The 20,141-nt window shown below is 36.5% G+C and overlaps 1 protein-coding gene and 1 pseudogene across 5 annotated transcripts; one reads left to right on the forward strand and one right to left on the reverse strand.

The window, feature by feature from the left end:
• Positions 1 to 4,893: 4,893 nt before the first annotated feature.
• LOC121268890 lies at positions 4,894 to 5,880 on the reverse strand (annotated as a pseudogene).
• Positions 5,881 to 14,258: 8,378 nt separating this feature from the next.
• LOC121268892 lies at positions 14,259 to 19,466 on the forward strand. Of its 5 annotated transcripts, none has more exons than XM_041173158.1 (9): positions 14,264 to 14,368; positions 15,287 to 15,343; positions 17,238 to 17,627; positions 17,727 to 17,896; positions 18,006 to 18,108; positions 18,264 to 18,380; positions 18,468 to 18,638; positions 18,796 to 18,919; positions 18,990 to 19,466. In XM_041173158.1, the coding sequence occupies exons 3-9, from the start codon at positions 17,343 to 17,345 to the stop codon at positions 19,127 to 19,129; spliced, it is 1,110 nt and encodes a 369-aa protein (XP_041029092.1). In that variant the 5' UTR covers positions 14,264 to 14,368; positions 15,287 to 15,343; positions 17,238 to 17,342; the 3' UTR covers positions 19,130 to 19,466. The 5 variants fall into 5 exon arrangements, with proteins under 5 accessions (XP_041029093.1, XP_041029092.1, XP_041029095.1 ...); XM_041173161.1 differs by having other exon boundaries at positions 17,332 to 17,627; XM_041173159.1 differs by lacking the exon at positions 15,287 to 15,343 and having other exon boundaries at positions 14,259 to 14,368.
• Positions 19,467 to 20,141: the final 675 nt, after the last annotated feature.

The following is a 20,141-nucleotide window of genomic DNA, read 5'->3' on the forward strand; positions in this document are numbered from 1 at the left end:
AGATTTTGGCCAGATTTGAGCAAAGTTGGTGTAAAAACCTCGTTTTTCTTTAACTCCAGTACTCCTTTTGCTTATGGTGTGAGCCACAAAACAAGTTGTACCGTGATTCTAATTAAAGCAAGTCTATCCTTTTTGCTTTTTGGCTATATTTTGTACGTTTAAGGTACACACGCTTCTAATAGATTCAACCTTTGTTTGCATAAAGCGATGACGATGTTACAACTTGTATTTTGAAATAGTATTTAATGCTTAATTCAACTAACACGCTTCCAGTTTGGGGAATTAATTAAAAAAAAAGTATTCGTTGTTTTATACGAAATGAAACAAATTTGTGAGTCGGTGCATGACGACGTTTTTTTTTTTTTTTTTTTTTTTTTTCTTTCTAAAGTGACTTCATTAGAGAAAAACATTAGTACAAGAGTAGAACCATAGGATCCTTCCTATTATGAGAAGCTAATAAAAATGGTATATTTATCGGAAGGATATTTTCAAATTTATTGTTGGAATATGTTCATTGCCCATATCAATTTTGTGATCAATGTACGTTGATTTCTCTTCATTCTTCCATATCTTTTAACAAAAATTTAATATCCCTTGCTACTCTTTCAGATTTCTAATTCTTTGATTTTTGTGGATGATTAATACTATTGATAAGGAATCTCCCATGATCACTTTTTTTATTTTTCTTGTGATTGTTTCTTGAACTCGTAAGCTGCCATCGCTTCACTTTGATTTGATTACGTACTCCAACTTCTCTATTGTTTGATCTGCAAACCTGATGTACTACCATGTTGTCTCACTGCAGGACGACATTTATTTATAGTACTCTCATTTCGTTTAATATTTGTAATCTTTTATAGTTTTTTCGTTTCCTTCGTTACTTTTGACTGGACGATACGACCAATCTGAATGTTAGCATGAGATTTATTATTTTCATTTTTAAAATGATGAAAAGTGTATATTTTTCTTAAATTTAAAAATTTTATTCATCAAATTTTATATTAGATTAGCTATTAAATTTATCAAAATAATAATATAATATTATTTTGTTAATAATAATATTTTTAATTTATTTTTTTTTATATTTTACAATTATATTAATTATATGTTAATTAATAATTTAATTAGATATTTAAATTATTATTTTTTAATTTAAATATAGTGGCCCAAAATTAAGAAACAATAATTTAAGTAAATAAAATAATGATTATAGAGTATGAATAGGAATCTCATCAAATTTTACATTAGATTAGTTATTAAATTCATCAAAATAATAATATAATATTATTTTGATAATAATAATATTTAATTTATTTTTTTTATATTTTATAATTATATTATTTATATGTTAATTAATAATTTAATTTGATATTTAAATTATTATTTTTTAATTTAAATATAGTGGCCCAAAATTAAGAAATAATAATTTAAGTAAATAAAATAATGATTATAGAGTGTGAATAGTAAATCTTTAAATTTAAAGATAAAAAAAAAATGTACCGTAGTTAAAAATTTGACGTTTCAACATATGATGAATCAAATATCAGGATTTTAAAATTAAAATCATCAAATTTTAAAGATTGGATTATATTATAATTTTTAAATTAAAATCATCAAATTTTAAAAATTAGATTATTTAATGAAATCTAATGTCAATACTTTTAGCAGTACTAAAATATTTATCCTATTAAAATCGACACAGATTCTGGTTTTTCTTTTCCTTACGTCTTGAGGCTGCAAGGGTTCACTATTTTTGATAAAAGTGTGCCCTTCCCAAACTATTTTCCGGCTTATTGTGCTACATTTTATCCTGTGTGAGAAGGAAACAAGAAAGAAAATCCGATATATGCTGCAGGGAAAGTTCGTTCAGTAAGTGGGTTTCTCTTGCCAAACTATTTCATAATTCTGTACCTTGCGCCGTTTATGTAAGAAAACTTGGCCAGAGCCCCTGGTGCTAGATACGCCGGATCATGGAAAACTGCTAATTCCTATAATTACAGGATTAGCATTAAGTACTAGATAATATATATTTCTAATCTATTATAATAAGTAGTTATTTTAATTATGAATAGTTAATTTTTATTATTTTTTCATTATCTTCTCTTGTTTTTCTGTTAAGTCCGTTAAATCTTATTTTACCAAAAGACTTTTAAAATCCTTAATCATTTGTTGTGTAGCTCTCTTGTAGAATTTAATGAAAGATTATGTTTTACCGAAAGGTCTTTAAGACCTTTGATTATTTGACGTGTAGTTTCATTGTAGAATTTAATGAAATATCATGTTTTATCAAAAATGTCCTAAATAGTCCCATGGTGCACATGAATTGATGTCTATTTTTTATGTCATTTTTGTTGTGTGCTCATTTTCCTTTATTTTTGTTTCATTTTTTTAAATAAAAAATTAATAATATTTTATTATGATATAGAGAGTAAATATATATTTTTTAATTTTTAATTTTTGTCTTTCTTTAACCTTGTATTTTATTTTTCTAAACAAATAAACTACTGAATTTTTTATTTTTTATTTATTTAAATCATTATATCAGATGTATCCCGGGACTATCGCACTCGGGACTGTTCCCTAGTATATATATAATATATATCTATTCTATTATAATAAGTGGCTATCTAACTGTGAATGATAACTTTTATTGTTTTCCGTTCAGTCCGTTAAGTCGTGTCTTACCAAATGGCCTTAAAACTCTTGAACATTTGACGTGTAGCTCATTTGTATAATTTAATGAAGGATTATGTTTTACCAAAATGTCTTTAAGATCCTTGACAATTTGACGTATAGTTTCATTGTAGAACTTAATGAAGGATTATGTTTTACCAAAAGATCCTTAATAGCCATGTGGTTAGATACTTTGGTGTAGTTTAGATTTTCTTTTAATCTTGATTTTTTATTTATTTTTAATCTTATATTATCTTTTTCCAAACAAATAAACTATTAACTTTTTTATTTTTTTTATTTAAATCATTATGTCAGGTGGATTCTGGAGTTGACACACTTGGAGCCGTTTCCATGTGTGTATACAGAGTTAGCTTGACAAAATGTCCGGATAAATGTTTTCATTTTTTATTTTTTATACATTTATTTAAAGAAATGATAGAGCCACTGAAAATTTGTACCCGTGTTTTGTACTGAAATTTTTTAATTATTAATTTTACTTAGCGGTTAAGAAGTGTTTTTTAAATGATTTTATACTTTTTTTAAATATTTAAAAAAGTTCAAAAAATGATTGAATTTTCTGTGGCCCTAATACCAATGTTTTGAATACTGTACTGGACGCCGTACCGGTCAAGGTACTGGAACGAAATATTTCGGTACCGGTACCGTTTCGGGATAGCGTTTCGGAATAACGTTTCGGGATAGTCGATATATAAATAAATTATATATATAAATATATATATAAATTATATTCCAAAATAATAGTTTATATATAAATAAATTATATATAAATACATATATATATAAATTATAAATAGTCTAGTCTGAATTGGGGGTTAAAAAATAAACTTGTAATTTGAAAAAACGAAAAAAAAAAAAAAACACAGGCCGAAATATAGGCCGGTACAGGCCGAAATTCAGGCCGGTACGGCCGGTATTTTAACCGGTACGGAACATGTATAGTACCTATACCGGCCGAACGGTCGAAACGAAAAATTTTGGCCATACCGACTGGTACGGTACGAAATTTAAAACACTGCCTAATACTGTCTTTTATTATATCAATATTTTTAAAAAAATTATTTTTTTAATCACTAAGTTAAAATAAGAAAGTATTGATAGAAATGCTCGGGATTCAAAATGGGGATCTAAACATTTCTCACACACGCTTCTATATATATATATATAATGTCTGTGTAGACATTATATATATATATATAGAAAGCTAGAATAGGTTTCTGTATGTTTTCTTTGCATGAGAGTTGCAACTTACACAAAATATGGGAAAGAGTGCACTTCTTGTTGCTTCGCTCATGAACACCTGGCCCGATAAGAAGAAGATACTGCCCACCAACTTGCCCACTATTAGGGTTCCTTTTAAATTGGGCATTAGGATTCCAACAGTCTAGGCAGCCCAGCATTCTCAACATATATATGCGCACACAAATGAGAATAGGTTTGTACCTTTTCGGTTTTGAAAGGGAAATTGCTCGACATGTATGAAGTTGGGCCCTATGGAGATGCTTACCATATGGGAATGTTGATAGGCAGGTTCTTTAGTCGAGTAGATTGACTAGAGACCTCGTTCTCTATGTTAGTACCTCTATGTGAAGGGAAGGATGAGAGGGCAGAAAGAGGGAGATCGAGCACTGAGAAGACGCGAGGAAGAAGAAGAAGTGTTGGCCGTTGGGTCGGCGTGTGGGAAAACTGAAGGATGTTTTGTTGAACTCAAAACGCATCGTTGGAGGTTGAGAGGTTGACTGGAACGCACCGTTTCAAGACTGCAGTAAGTGAAAGGAGCACACCGTTGCTGCAGTAAGCGGAAGGTGCACACCGTTTATGTAATAAATATTGTGTGTTTATCATTTTTTTAAATTATTTTAGAACCTGCCATTTCTTTCCTTTGTTTGTTATTCCCTTTTAGTTTGTTATTCCAGTAGCGTGGATATGAGGAGGAAGGACAGTAAGTATCAGTATCCTGAATTTGGACTATTGCTAAGAGGTTAAGGTCCCTCAAGAACCCTAATATCATTTCTTCTTTCAGAAAGTTCTTTATCATTTTTACAAACATCTTTCCTGCATTCATATGCATCAACCAGACAACCAACCATTATTCCATCATCCTCTCCATTACAAATAACAAGTGGTATCAAGAACCTAACAATTTTAATGGCTGAAAATCTCTGGATTTTCTTTTTTTTTTTTAAAGGAACCACTCATATATGAAATGGACATCCATTAGTTCATTGAAAAAGTTTGAATGATTGAACAGAATAATAACTCAAGTCCTTGATACCCAAAATTGAATAAGAAAAACAAAAAACTACATAAACTCAGATGTTTGAGATAGTATATCACGATGATTACTACTCCAGGACAGTAATATAAAAAAATCGACGTACCATGCCACTGGGAGGACCTCAAAATCAGCTGCCACCACTGGTGCCCGGAATATTCCTCTTCCTCTTTGGGAGCGTGGATTGTAACCAGATCAGGTAGGGGAGTTGTGGGTCCCACCTTACCCTTGGGATCCCAATCCAGCATTATCTTGACCTTGATTCGTACCCCCTCTCTCAGAAGAACTGGAACATGTCTCACAGCCGGGTCTATATATTCACTGACTGGCTGACCAGAAGCAATCATGTAGCCGTCCTTGAACTGCATGGACTTTGCACGTTGCTCCTTAACTATCACCTCGCATCCCTCATCTCCATTTTCCATGACAAATCTCAGTACACCACAGCGGGCCATCCAAACAGCAAGAGCACCGAGGAGCTTGTAGCGGAGAGACTCAGCCTGGGTAATAGAGCAAAGCCCTCTGTTATTAACTTTGTCGGCGTAAAGCTCCACGCTGTTCTCCGGGAATTTGAACCGCTTCTGTACCAATGAGGTCAGCTCTCTGATCCTCCTCCCCTTCTCACCGAGAACGTTCTGGGTCCGGGTGGCTCTGATGGTGATCTCGGTACGCATAGGAGTAACCCTAACTTCGACTCCGGAGTAACCGTCCTCTGCCAGCTCACGGGTTAGCACCTCATTCAGCTCGGCGAAGAAAACTCCGTCAGCTACGAACTTTCGCTTTTTGCTCATCTGGGTTGCCATTTTCGGGTTGAGGAGGCGAGATCAGACGGCGAAGTGGCTTCTGCTTTGCAATTTGCAAACCCTACTTTAAAAATCTCTGATTTTGGTTACGTTTCTGGTGAAAGAAATGAGTTCGGACTCTGCTGCTGTGTGTGTTTTAGACAACGACGAGGAAGATAGCTCGAATCAGAATATCTCCCAGATGATTTCAACGTTAAGAACGTCTTTTCGAACGAAAGATTTCGACCGAATCGAAGAGATTCTGATATCAAGAGAATTAAAATTGAAGAGAGAGCTCAATAAACAAAAGAGCGAGAACGAGAAGCTGAAGAGGCTCGTAGTTCTCGAAAAGGCGGCTCAGGATGCAGCGCAAGTAGGGGAGAGGAAGTCTGTGGAGAGGTATGAAAAACTGTTGGAGGAGGTGAAGACAGGAGGGCTAGACGAAGATAAGACGGTAATTTTGGAGCTTAAGAAGAAGTGTTGTGTGCTAGAGTGTTCGAAAATAAAAGCTGAAAGCGAGGTTGAACTTTGGAAGAGGAAGTTTGAAGAGTTAGGGATTAGAGTTTCTAAATTGGAGGAAGATACGGCACTTCTGATGGATATGGGGCCTCAGGTTTCAAAGAAATGTGGCGATAACACGTCGGTAAAGGAGAAGAAGTGTTCTAGTGGAAAGGGGAGAGTTGAAAATGGGACTAATACTGTCGACGTGAGCATTCGGGATAATGGGTTTGATTGCGACGAAAATACGAGTGTAGCAGCCGGTGCAGGCCTTAATTTGCGTTCGCCCACTAAAACAGATGGGGATTTGCAGTGTGCAGGTATTACCGTATTAATGGATCTTCACAGGTGCACATATCCCTTGCTCCTTTAGTGACAATCTCCGAATTTTCATGTATAGTTTTGCTTTTATGTTTGTTTGGGTTTAAACTTATAATCGAGGAAAAAAATTGGTGCTAGACATTTGATCATAGACTGTACCAACACGGAGATAAGGCAGTTTCTGACGTGCCTATAACATGTCATATATTCCATAAGAAAGCATAAATGAAAAAAGATATTTAAAAATGTAAACAGTCGTGTTAAATAATTTCTAATAATCATCATACAGTGAATTTTCTTGGCTGAGAATCTCTTGATGGCTGTTTACACCTCTACCTGTACAGGTATTGGTCCTACCCTTTTAGCCTAAACAAATGTAGTAACGAAAAGAATGACCATATGATTAGCATCATATGCAGAATTCCCAAAATGCCTTGTATTATAGATTGATAATTGGAATGTTCCCCAGAAAAAGGATAATACATGGATAATGTGGTAAGATTTACTTTGAAGCTGTGCTTTTTGCAGCTTAGTGAGGAAAAGAGTAGCAATGGGATTTAGAAAGCTGATTAATAGAAATGAGCCGTGGGAATTATAGCCATTAACTGAGCCAAAGTAGTAGAAATTAGCTTTTCAGTGGGTGAAGGTTTTTGGTAAATTGATGTCAATTGGTTTGCTTCCCTTTCCAGGTTGCTCCCCTAGCATTGTCCATATGGTCTGATGGTGTAAAAAATGTCCGTTCATTATGAGGGTTGTATACCTTAGCAAGGATGGGTGTTGCTGTAGTGGAGTTATCATTTTTTTTTTCCTTTGTTTTTCCTAATAAGTGGAGTTATCAATTACTTGTAAAAAAAAAAATCAGTGGAGTTATCAATTTGTAAAGGGCAGAGTACTTTTTTTCAAAATGGTTCATCGAGATCAAAATTGTGATAAATCGATTGTTGTAGTTTTCAAGCTTATCAAATTGTTTCCCATCCACAGTTGACCTTAGTTGTTACATTCACTATTGTTTAACCTTGTTTTTCTGTGTCATAGCATGTCACGCCAGTTACCATGATTGCCCTATAGCCTTGTTTGGATGTTGTGATGAAATGAAAAATCTGTGAATAGTAATGTGAAATGATTTGATCTAAGATGTTTTATGGGGTTATGGAAAAGGAGAGAGAAAAAATTGAATAAAAATATTATAAAGTTAAAATATTATTAGAATATAATTTTTTGATAAAATTTTTATTTTGAGATTTGAAAAAATTGAATTGTTTTTTGTGTTTTGTTTGGAAGTTTTGAAAAGTTGTAATAATTAGGTAATAATTAGATGAAAAAGTTGAATATTTGAAATTGAAAAATATTTATATTTGAGTGATGTTTGGACGTTGAGATAAGATGAGATTTCTCATATCATTTCAACATCCAAACCAGCCTATTTCTAGCTTTAGGTTGTGCATTAGAAATACTAACACAACCTAAAATTAATAAATCTACGGCACGTGTTTGTCGTCCATGTAGAAGATGTTCTGGTGCTTGCTAACCATAGCTTCTAGGTACATCAGGTTATTGGAAAAATAAACTTATCTAATAAGTTTCCTAATCTTTAATATTTCCACAAGTAGGAGATGCAGTGTCTACCATTTCCTTTTTGTTTTAACAAAACTCATGAGATTGAGTAGTTTTATTTTCTCTAAGATCAATTTACCCCAAGGGGTGGCATACTGGTCTTGGGGCGAGCCATATAAAGCGGAGGTCCTAGTTTGTTCGAACTCCACATTCACACTCTTAGGGATAATTAGATGTCACACTCCCGTACATGTACAGTGGTGGAGTGAAGTTATTATAGGCTTTGGTTGTTCCTGTTTGTTGTATTGGCCTGTGACCATTTTTTTTATTTTCAAGATGGTCGTGAGTTGGGCCATGGTCCATTTAATGTTGTTAGCCTTGATTGAGTTGTCTTTATTTTTAGAGACTTGTTAAGTAGGCTAGGGCCCACAAGTTAGTAGAGGTGAATATTTGAAGTGGTTTAGGACGTAATTGTTAGCATCGAGAATCTGAATACAATTGTTTCTATTTTACTCTCAACTTCTCTTCTATTGGAGGGTAGGTCGAATCTGACTATTTTCTTTACGTTTTCTCTCATATTTTTTAGTTATCCAAACACTACTCATCAGGTGTGTTACAAGTGGTATCCAGAGCCAATCTTTCCTTGGCATTGACTTCATCAATCCGTGAGAATGGAAAACATCATCTCATCCTTACTTAATATCAAAGAGCTAATGGAACAAAATCTTCAACGCTTCGATGTTCTTCAACATCTTAATGATTTTCGGGCAAGCCACATAAAAATGCACCAAGTATTTCAATTGTCTCTTGACAAATTTGCTAGCAACTTCCAAGAAAGATGCAACCAATTGGAGGATCAAGTCTGTGAAATACAAGATGAGGATGCAGTTGCTGTGGAAGAAAAAAAAGTAATCACGCTCGATCAAATTGAACAGATTGTTCTTTCTCAAGTTTTCCATAAATTCTGTTAGAGATTCGAAACCATTTCCATCATCAAATTGCCCTATCCTCCTTCCATCTATTTCTACAATCTCTATGATTGCCCTATCCTCCTTCCATCTATTTCTACAATCTCTATGTTTTCGGATTCTAATCACAATCAGGAAATTTCAAAAGGTTTCCTTATTTGCAGATTTGGCTTGTTTGGCTTCAGCAATCAGGAGGGATCTCACGAGGGAATATGCAATTGCTGAGGAAATGTGCTTCATGGAAGGAGGCCCAAATGAATGGCCTTGTCCCACATGGCATCCCCCATGGGAGACCTATTAGGCAGTGAAACGACCTTTTTCCCTATTCGGAGTGCATCAACCAAACTCGACACCCTTATTTCTCAACAGAAATCAAAATAGACTTCACCTTCCTAAACCCTTTGCCGAGTCCCTACTCGGAATGCCAATCCTCTCTTATTCTTTCTCCATCAATGGGTTCGAGTTTTGCTCCAGCTGCCTTCAGAAGGGTTGCCTTTGTCAGTGGTAAGGATATCGATAAGGCATTGTAGAGATAGGGCTTGTGCCTTCCCTCAGCACAATTCTATGGTCGTGAGACCTCACAGGAGGCAATCCAGTTGGCTCCTCAAAAACATGTTGAAAAGCTATTAAGACCTTTTTTATTTCGGGACTCTACACCTCACTAGTCACTAGCGCAGGTTAGGCATTCAATTTTAAGATTAGGCCTTTTCCCTTGCAAAGAGAATTTATAAACAGTTTTGTGGCAATCACTAAATGAGGTTTCTTCCAATTTAAGGCCCTTCAGCTCCATTGTTTTTCTGCACCATTGAAACTGCATGTACAATGCAGAAAAATTCTAAACAATAGACCCAAGGGATTCCACGACTGAATCCCTAATAGGACATCATAGCCTGCTAAGGGTAACAAAATAAAAAGGGTTAAAACAAACCCCTTGGATCTTAGTGACCACCTCACTACAAGATCCCAAAGTTTTGACAATATCACTATTTGCTACTTGCACTTTCAGATGCACATCCTCATTCACTTCCAATTGAGTTCTTTTAATTATACTGGGTTCAAGAAGTTGTGAGTACTTCCTAAATCCACTAAAATAATCATAGATACAACACCTATATTTCCAAGTAATCTCATAGTTTTGGGGCAAGGGGTACCTGTTAGTGCATTAAGTGAAATGACAAGTCCTTCAGTTGGTGCTGTTAGTGCAGCTATCTCACCTAAATTTGTTGTGTCATAGAATACCTCCTCTCCTTTGTCCTGACAAATTTGGTCCTTGGCTTGCAAGAAGTAAATCTTTGGGGCTTTACACATGATTTGGATTCCATTTTTTGTCACAGTGGTAACATAAACCACGCTTTCTTTTTTCATCCATTTGGCTAGAGGAAATCTTGCGTATGGGGGTAGGGGGTCTTGGAGTGTGTGTTGTAGTAGCATTAGGAATTGACCATTGACTTCTAGTGGTATTTTGTTGGCTGTTTCGATCTCCCAATGGTTTGACTATTTTTTTGTACTAACACAATATTCCTCTTGTATTTTTGCGAGGCCATATGCTACGTTTAGGCTCGCTGGATTCAATAAGTGAAGAGGAAGACAGATCTCATCTTTGAGTCTGCTTAGGAAGCAGCTCAACTTGTGGGTTTCAGACAGTCCTTTGAGTCGGTTTGAGAGAGCCTCAAACTGACCCTTGTAAACAGCCACGGTGGACGTCTGTTTCATCCTAGTGAGAGCTTCAATCGGATTATCGTACGCTGTGGGGCCAAAACGCTATTGCAGGGCTTGAGAAAAAGTCTGCCAGCATGTAAACTGTCTTGTGTCAATCACATCTCGGTACCAAATGAGGGCCTCGCCCTTCATGTGATAATAGGCCATCAACAATCGCTGCGCAGGAGGTGTTTGATAGCATGTAAAGTAATGAGAGACCTTGAGGAGCCAAGCTACTAGGTCTTCTCCACTGAAGTGAGGGAAGTCTAGTTTGACCCCCTTGGGTCCTTGCTTGCGATGTTCATTTTCATGCTCTCCTTCAACTTCTTGTTCACGCTGATGCTCCTGGGTTTGGTTATCTTGGATTGTTCTCATTATGTCTGTCATTTGGTGCATTTGCTCTCGTAGATTTTGGATTGCTTGTTCTTGTATTTTCAGCCATTAGGAACATAGGGCTCTAGATACCACTTGTAATGGTTCTAAATATATGATGTTGTATTGCGGAATGAATATGGAAAATGGATGTGTTGGCAATGAAAAAGGGGATAAATGTAGATACTGTGTTTGTGAAAATGACACAGAAAGTTTCTGGAAATAGAAATGATATTAGGGTTCTTTTGAGGGAATCCCTTAACCTCCTAGCAAGAGTCCAAATTCATGAAAATACAATATGCTCTCTGACACTGCAGAGCCTTCCTTCATATCCATGCAAGGATACAACATAAACAAATAACATAAAGACATGTGTAAAGGAAAATAACTAACTTCTAAATGAAAAAAAAAACAACAAAGAAAGAAATAAAGTTTTTGGAATCTTCAGCACCCAGATGAAATGGTGCACTTCATTTATCCTAAGCTATGCATTTTAAGTCCCTGACTCCTTGCTCAACGCTGCGTTTTGATGACCTTCAGGTATGCATTTTGAGTTGCTTCTTGAGTTTTAAGTCCCGAATCTTCAGTTCTCGAGTTCAATTCCACTTCCTTCTAGCTTCCACTTCTCTTCTTCTCCCTTGCGAACCCTAACCCTTTGCTCTTCTCCTTCTTGCCATTACAAAGGATCATAACACCCTCCCATTCCGTCCTTTTTTTTTCTCCCACCATGTGTTTCCACATCATTGTAACACCCCGTATTTTAGTGTATTTTTATTGAAGTAATATTTTTATTTTATTCAAAAATTATTCTCTTATTTTAAAATTATTGGATTTTAATTGGATTATTTTTAGGATTTTTTAATTGGTGAAAATTAATTTTTTATGTGCTTTCTTAATATTTATTTATTGTTGTGCATTTAAATTGTTTTTAATATTTAATTAATTACAGTGAGATTTAATTATTTCAATTTGAATTTACCATTACGTTTAAATTATTTTATTTAACTTGTGGTTTTAAAATCATCTCCGTTGGATCATTTTTGTGACCCAAGTTATGAGGATTGGACCTCATTTCTTTTCCCTCTATTTTTCTTCATCTCCTTTTCTTTTCTTTTCTTTTCTTTTCTTTTTTTTCTTCTTCCTTATTTCTCCCCTCCCCCATGCGCGCGAACTCAGCTCTCTCTCTCTCTCCCTCTCTCTCCCCGTGCGTCCGTCACCTTCACCCAGACCGCTGCCGTCGCGACACCGCCCGGCCGACCAGCTCCCCCTCCCTCCGGCGACCTCACCCCCCAAATCCTAGCCCCTACCTCGCCGCCGGTAGCCCGCATGCACCCCACGAAGCCGCGGGCCACTTTCACGCCAGCGCCGCCGTGAGCCAACGGTGGCCTTCACCGCCCACCCCATTGTGTTCCCCTGCCGCCGGCGACCTCACCCCACCAACCTCACCTCCATCCGCGCCGCCGTTAACCACCAGTAGCCCTTCAAAGCCGCGGCCACCATTCGTTCCAGCGCCGCCGTCGCACCACCATTAGCCACCATCTTCCTACCACATCATCCTCGACCTCTTAGCAATCCATTGGACCCAACCCCAGCTCCGATCCGCCACTGGTGAAGCTCCACCATCTACATTTCCGATTTGGGCATTTTGGTCTTCTATCGCCCATTTCGCTGCCACCCACGGCAAACCACCACCACCACTAGCTTCACCGACCTCCCTAGGCCCTACCCTATCAATCTTGGATCTTCGTTTGCCTCCGTTTGAAAGTTGGTATTGTGACCCACGGCCACAGTGTATTTTACACTGTGGTGTTGCTCAAACGTCGCATTTTTCAACTTCGTGATCCTCGAAAAATTATTATATAGCATTGTAAGTATTTCTCCAAAGAACTTTCGTAATTTAAATGTATTTTTGCACTAACCCATTTCACTGTATTTTTGGCATGCCGGACCAAGTCCGAGGAGTTCGGGGGTCGGATGGACTTGTGATTGAAGTTGTTTGGTTGGATTTGATTGGATTGGTAATTGTTGGTTTGGATATTGTGTTGGTTCATGTGCATTTCATTATTTCATGCATGATCATGTTTGTAAAAGAAAACTAAGTTTTCGTGTATTGCATTCATGTTCATGTGTTTATGAAAACTGGGTTTTCATATGAGAATGGATTTTTGGTGCGTGTGTATCATGACCCCAAGCCGAGATGGGGCATTAACTCGGTGGAGCTCCTCTGGTTACTCGGGAGTGGAATATACTGAGTAACGTCCCCTGGATTGTCGCCGGGCGACAATGGGATCGGACGAGATGGTCTCGTGCCGACTCTGTGGTCCTTCTGCTGGCGGGGACTAGAGGATGTCTGGCCACGTACGCGCTGGGCGCGGAACTGGGCATCGCTCGTTGTGTAGTGTGGGTGTTTGGCCATGTACGCGCTGGGCGCGGAACTGAGCACCGCTACGAAGCCAGGACGTGCGGATGGTCCATAGGGGAGGCCATGGTGCATATGGAAATAATGCATGGTGCATTTGGAATTAATGCACTATTTTCTGGGAAAATAGTGCGAGTTGGTTTTTGGGTAAATCATTTTCTGGAAAAATGTTTTACGGATATTTTGGGCCAAAATGGGATTTTGGCGTGCGTTGGAAAATTATCATTTTCGGGGAAAATGATGTTTTGTGGAAAAATGCATATTTTTCATGTGCATGCATGTTAGTTGCATTTAATGCATTTTATATTACGTTGTTGTTTTGGGTTATACTTACCTGCGATACCATTTTGTGGTAACGTAGATTTTGATGCAGATGAGGAGGAGGAGGGCGAGCCTGAGGAGACGGCTCCGCCTGAGGAGTGATCTGGGATCACTCGTTTGTTTATCTGGAGTTATTGTAAATTATTTTATGGATGACTGTATAACTGTTATTTAAATCTTTACTGATGTTTGATTGTAAATAAATTCTGGTACTTAGTTGACTATCCGCTGCGTTATTTTATTTGTACACTGTTGCATGTACACACACTGGCACTTCGTTGGGATGTGTGACCGTGTTGTCACCATCCTGGTGTCTCAATCCCTGTGTATTTATATAAGGGGGATTGGGGGCGCCACAACCATATCGAACACAGTTTTGATATTGTTTTCAATGCCACATAGCATCCCCAACGTCTCTAGACAATGCCGCCATGCCCTTGAATCTGACCAATCGCCGCTTCGAGATTGGGTATGGTTTGAGCTTCATAACTATATTTTAATTTCATGGCTCTTGTATTTGTTCATGCTGGAAGTTTGGGTTGTCCTTGTTTTGTATGTTAGGATTTATAGTTGGGTGATCTCATGATTAGTTGACACTTGGAAGGTCCCTTGTTTATAACGTTGCGATCCGAGGGGGGAATGAATGTAAAAATGTAAGTTGGTGTTACAATGTGTATGAAGTATGGTTGTAAATAGTGATAGTGTTGTGGCGAAAGTTAAGTGAATCCATGGAGTTTTGGCAAATATTTTGGTAGAGTAGTGTTTTTGGACATTGTGCTTGGTTATGGACTCGTATTAAACTATAGTTTGGGTTATGAAATTTGTTAGTTAGGTTGGTTTTGTACTGGTACGAGTTATTAACATGTTAGTGATATTTTTCTAGATTAGCTTGTGATACTGCTAGTGTTCGGGTTCAAGGCTTAGATAGTGGCCTTTGATTTTTGGCCCTGGCACGGGATATAACAGTGGCCTATGATTTCTGGCCTTGTCCCGGGATATAATAATGGCATTTGGCCTTGCAACAAGATATAATAGTGGGCTCTGGCCCTACTATTGGATAAAATACTGGCCTATGTTTTGAGTGCACTCTCTTTGGTGATAAAATAGTGATATATGTTCTGTTTGTCTAACTGCAGATATGCAAAATCCTGTCAAGGGGGTTAAACATGGCCTTTGTTTTTGTTTCTGATGTTGTTTCAATACGCTTGTACCAAAGATCTTTTGTATATATTATTATTGAAAAAGAAATGTTTATGAAAATATCACTGTTATTTTTTGTAACTGTTTGTTTCTGCTTTCTGTAATTGGCTCATATTTATGCACTAGTATAGGTTCACTGCTTACTGAGTCAATGGACTCACCTCTTTATCTCCTCCATTTGTTTAAGATATTTGATAGTTTGACGGTTGGAATAGATGGCATGTGATAAGATTACAAGGAAAATCACTTATAAAAAAAAAAAAAAAAAAAAGATTACAAGGAAAATGTGTGATAAGTGCTAGGTGGCATAAGTGGATTAGTTTGAGTTAAGATAAATTTTATCATTGTTTAATATTCTGTTTGGAAGCTTAGTATATTTTGTTTTGAAGAATTATTGAGACATTTGATTTTTGAGGATTATTGTATCTAAGTTTTATATTATATGGATTTCAGGTTAAAAGGTTCACCCTCGAGTACGGGGAGTGACAAAATCACTGCCTAAAGAATCTTCTTCATCACCCAGGTCCTGAGGTGCACTTAGAACCTCATTCAAAGGAACAGATTCAAGTGACTTGTGACGATCTCTGGAAGTGGATATTCCAGACTCTTAGGGCTTGTTTGGACACGTAATTCTGAAAATTCTCATTTCCAAACATCACTCAAATACAAAACACTTTTTAATTTCAAAATCTCAACTTTCTTTTCTAATCATTACCTAATCATTATTCAAACACTAAAATTAACACAATTTTTACAAACTTCAAACAACTATATAAAACAATTATATTCAAACAAATTTTTATTAATAATATTTTTATTAACTTTTTTTTTTTCTCATTTTTCAAAATCTAATAAAAAATCTTTATTCAAATTATTTCACTACTATTTACAAAATTATGAGATACTCCAAGTGTGCAAAGATGTCCTTAGAGTTATCCATGTGTTTAGCTTGAAGAAAGGTTTCTATTTCAACCCTTAAGTTGTCCACTATTGATTTTTTTTTTTCTGTAAAACTGTGTTGAGCTTGTTGCATCTGCATTCGTTTGTCAAGCCATGGTTTAGATAGATATAGAATCGGACAATCACGGCCCTTCCAGCCCAATCCTAGTCAAGTTTTTGTTTTAAAGCATGCGCCTCTTGTTCATAGCCTTTAATTCCCAAACAAGCATTCCCAACATTCCTAAAATTTTTCGCAATTTCATTCCTAAATACCATTCAAACACAAAATACTTCTCTATTTCAAATTTTAAACTTTTCATTTAATCATTGCTTAAATACAAAAATAATACAATTTTTACAAGTTTCAATACAACATTTATAAACTGTAAAACAAAAATAAAATTAAAAAATCATATTCAAACAACTTTATAACTTTATCTATTCACTTTCACAAACTCTAATTTAATACTTATTTTAAAAAATATTTTTATTCATCTTTTTTTCTCTCTCATTTTCTAAAACTCAATAAAACATTTTCACCCAAACCACTTCATTATTATTCACAAAATTTTGAGATTCTTTAAGCATAAAAACATGCCCTAAATGAATATCAACCAAATCATCGACAGATAATAATAATAAGGGGGATTCGCTCTATCCATTACAAAGCACATATTATTTTTATTTTCAAGCTTTTAAAATATTAGAAATTCTCAGTTGCTAAACAGAACCTTGGTCTAATGTCACATGTGGGCCATATTATACCATTCCTTTGTATGAGCCCTTTCCAACCCATCAAATTATAGAATCATAGCCAATGGTAGGACTAAACAAGTTTTTATGCTGTTAAGTAAGAGTAATGCTAAAGAGAAGTCATTGTAGCAGTGCACATTTTGCACTCACTGCATGGCTGCTTCTAGTTGATTGTTCCCAACACTCACTTGGGGAGATGTGTGGTCTAGATGATACCACATCATGTGTGCAAAATGGATGCTACCAATAGTGGCTTCTATCTATATTTATTCGTTAAGTAATTTGTAATTGAGTTGCAATGGAATTATATTTTGTGATAAGGTTGATACTTTAGAGTAAATTATAAATTTTACTATGTATGTTGCATTATTAAATTCCCGATATAGAGACTTGTTAATATCTCTGTTGTTTTTTTTTTTTTTTTTTCATTTCCTTGACTTTTTAAGGCAAAGGTTCACTATTTTTGGTAAAGTGGATCCTTCCCAAACTATTTTTCGGCTCAGTGTGCTACCTTTATTGGTGCCGTATTCATCCACATAGAAGAACTTAAGATGGGGAGCTTGGTTTTGGAAGGGAAATTGCTGGAGATGTTTGAAGTTGGGCCCTGTGGAGATGCTTACCAGATGGGAATGTTGATAGGCCAGAGGTTTTCTAGTCAAATACGGAGTAGATTGGCCAGAGACCTCGTTCTACGGGACCAACTTCTACCTTTTGCCCAAACCCAACAAGCACAACCACTTCTCAAAGCACTCACAGACAATAATCAAAAGAAGTTTCCACAATACTGGGATGAGCTCCTTGGGACAGCTGAGGGAAGCGGAGTGCCTGTTCTGGATGTAATTACATGGCTTTTAAACTAATACAACAGTTTTAGTTTGGTTATCCAACTGGAAATATATATTAAATGCTTTGTGGTTGTTCATGTCCATGTGCAGCTAATACTAATCAACTTCAGGAAAGAGATTGTTCCCTTTCTTCCAAAGACTTCAATAATGTCCAATATTGTTGATGCTGTAGATGATTGCTCTGATGTTCTTATCGTTAGTGATTCATTGGCGATGGCAGCACACAACGAGGACGCAAATGTTGCCCTAGTTGGACACACGTATTGTTTACTATTTTCCATCATATATTTTAGGCTTAAAAAAAGCTTAGTTGAGTCTGTAAAATGAGTGATTTCTGCAATTTGTAACATTTATTTTTTGGGCCTCCAGCTATTTGATAAAAGGCACGCTTGCAAATGGACCGTCTTTCATTGCTTACACATATGCAGGAGAGCTCCCAAGCTGTGCCTTTGGATTCAACAGTCATGGATTGGTAAACATTCCTTCATTCATCGAGAACATGTTTGAGACTGATTTCTTATAATGTGGACTACTAAAGTCTGCAGTGTTTTAACTTTATCCAAGTCAGATTTGACCACTTTCATCATACCTTGATCATATATATGTAAATACTTTGATAAATTTCAGGCATTTACATTAAATTCAGTACCCCCAACTAAAGAGGAGATTATAGCTGGTGGCATTGGACTTAACTTCGTTTCCCGCAATCTCCTCGAAGCATCAGACATTGATGATGCATTGACTGTAAGATGTTATCGCTTTTATCTTCTCATAGATTTTGTGGTTCATATTCTATTATGGAATGTTTATATCATGGCTTGTCTCTTACAGAGAATTCGTTCTTCAGAAGTTTCTGTGGGACATAGTTATAATCTGATTGACTTAAAAACTCGTAAGATTCTAAACGTTGAGACCGCATCAAGGAATCGGATTTCCATCAGAGAGATTGGAGCAACACCATTTTTCCATGCTAATATGTATCTCCATCTTCCTGTTCAGCAGGTATATATATATAAAGTGGCTTGCATCATTCCATGCAAATGCACCATGCCTCTGTACTCACCAACCTAACCACATGCTCACCACTATAACTAAACAATGAGTTTTAGTGGATCAAATTACTTTGATTGAAAATTTGAATCATGGCTTGTGTATAAAGGTACAGGATGAAAATTCCATAAGCAGGCAAAACAGAGCGGCTCTGCTACCAAAAAGATCAAGAAAAGAATTGCTGTCAATTCTTGGAGATACGGACGATGCAAAGTACCCCATCTACATGACAGGTAAGTGTGAAGAATATTTCAATACCTTTGCTGGATACTCTCTTGACTACTCTTTATGCCATATTCTCAGGTCCAACACTTTATACACTATGTACGGCTGTAATCGATCTGGATGAACAAACACTATCAATTATTGAGGGGAATCCAAAGGAAGAGGAAGCTTCTCATGTATTCGTTATGTCAGCAAAAGAGTTCAAGATGCCTCAATAAAGCTCTTAGCTGAACTTATTTCTTAAGGCCCTTCAACTGGTTCACTGAGGTCTAACATGTGGCCTTTAGATAAGGAAGTTTCTCAGTATTCGTTATGTCAGCAAAAGAGTTCAAGAAGCCTCAATAAAGCTCTTTGCTAAACTTATTTCTTCAGCCGCTTAAGCTGGTTCACTGAGGCCTAACATGAGGCATTTAGATGTGCTAATACAGATCACCTTAAGATACTGAATAATGATTTCCAAAAATTAAGATGAATGTACCTGTAGAGTGAGAAAAAGGGCATTTACCTTTCCATGGATCTTATATTTGAAGGGACCGTCCTGTTCAGCTCCTATTACCATCAATTCTGTCATTTTATTTTTACGTCGGTCACTGTGAATTATGGAAGCAAAAGAGTATCCGTTCTGTGGACGTGGTTGCTGTGAAATTGAAATACCAGCTGACATGTTCAACCTTGGTGGAGGTAAAGCATTTCTATCAAAGTTAAAAGCTTATGAAGTGGTTATCCCAACTAGAACAAACATTTGCGAGACTAGAAAAGAAGCCAAAACAGTTTTGTACTACATCCGTGAATGATTGACAGTGATAAATAAAAAAACATGACCAAACTTGAACTTGACTTACTGATTACAGGGTAAAGGCATTTAGATTACTTTTGAAAGTTTTACACGCTAGTTTTACCAATCAGATTCTATATGCCTCGACTCTCTCTCTCTCTCTGCGAAAAGACCTCACTGATTCCTCACTGCCATGAGCCCTCTGGAGGCACCTTCCCTTCCTCTTATCTTCCTGCATACTGCCAAAGTTTCCATCCCACCAGTGCACAATTTCACGCACCTCACAATTCACATCTACACACTAGCTTCAACCGCCTGAATTTAAGGAGGGAAATGTACTTCATTCAAGTTGCCAACCACTCCTAAATCCAAACCCAGCTTCATTTTTCTACAAATGCCAACCAACTTGAGCTTCTGAGCCTTTTCTGTAGAATCTGATCATAAAAGTAGCATTA

Source organism: Juglans microcarpa x Juglans regia, chromosome 6D (assembly GCF_004785595.1).
Source record: "Juglans microcarpa x Juglans regia isolate MS1-56 chromosome 6D, Jm3101_v1.0, whole genome shotgun sequence".
Taxonomy (NCBI): domain Eukaryota; kingdom Viridiplantae; phylum Streptophyta; class Magnoliopsida; order Fagales; family Juglandaceae; genus Juglans; species Juglans microcarpa x Juglans regia.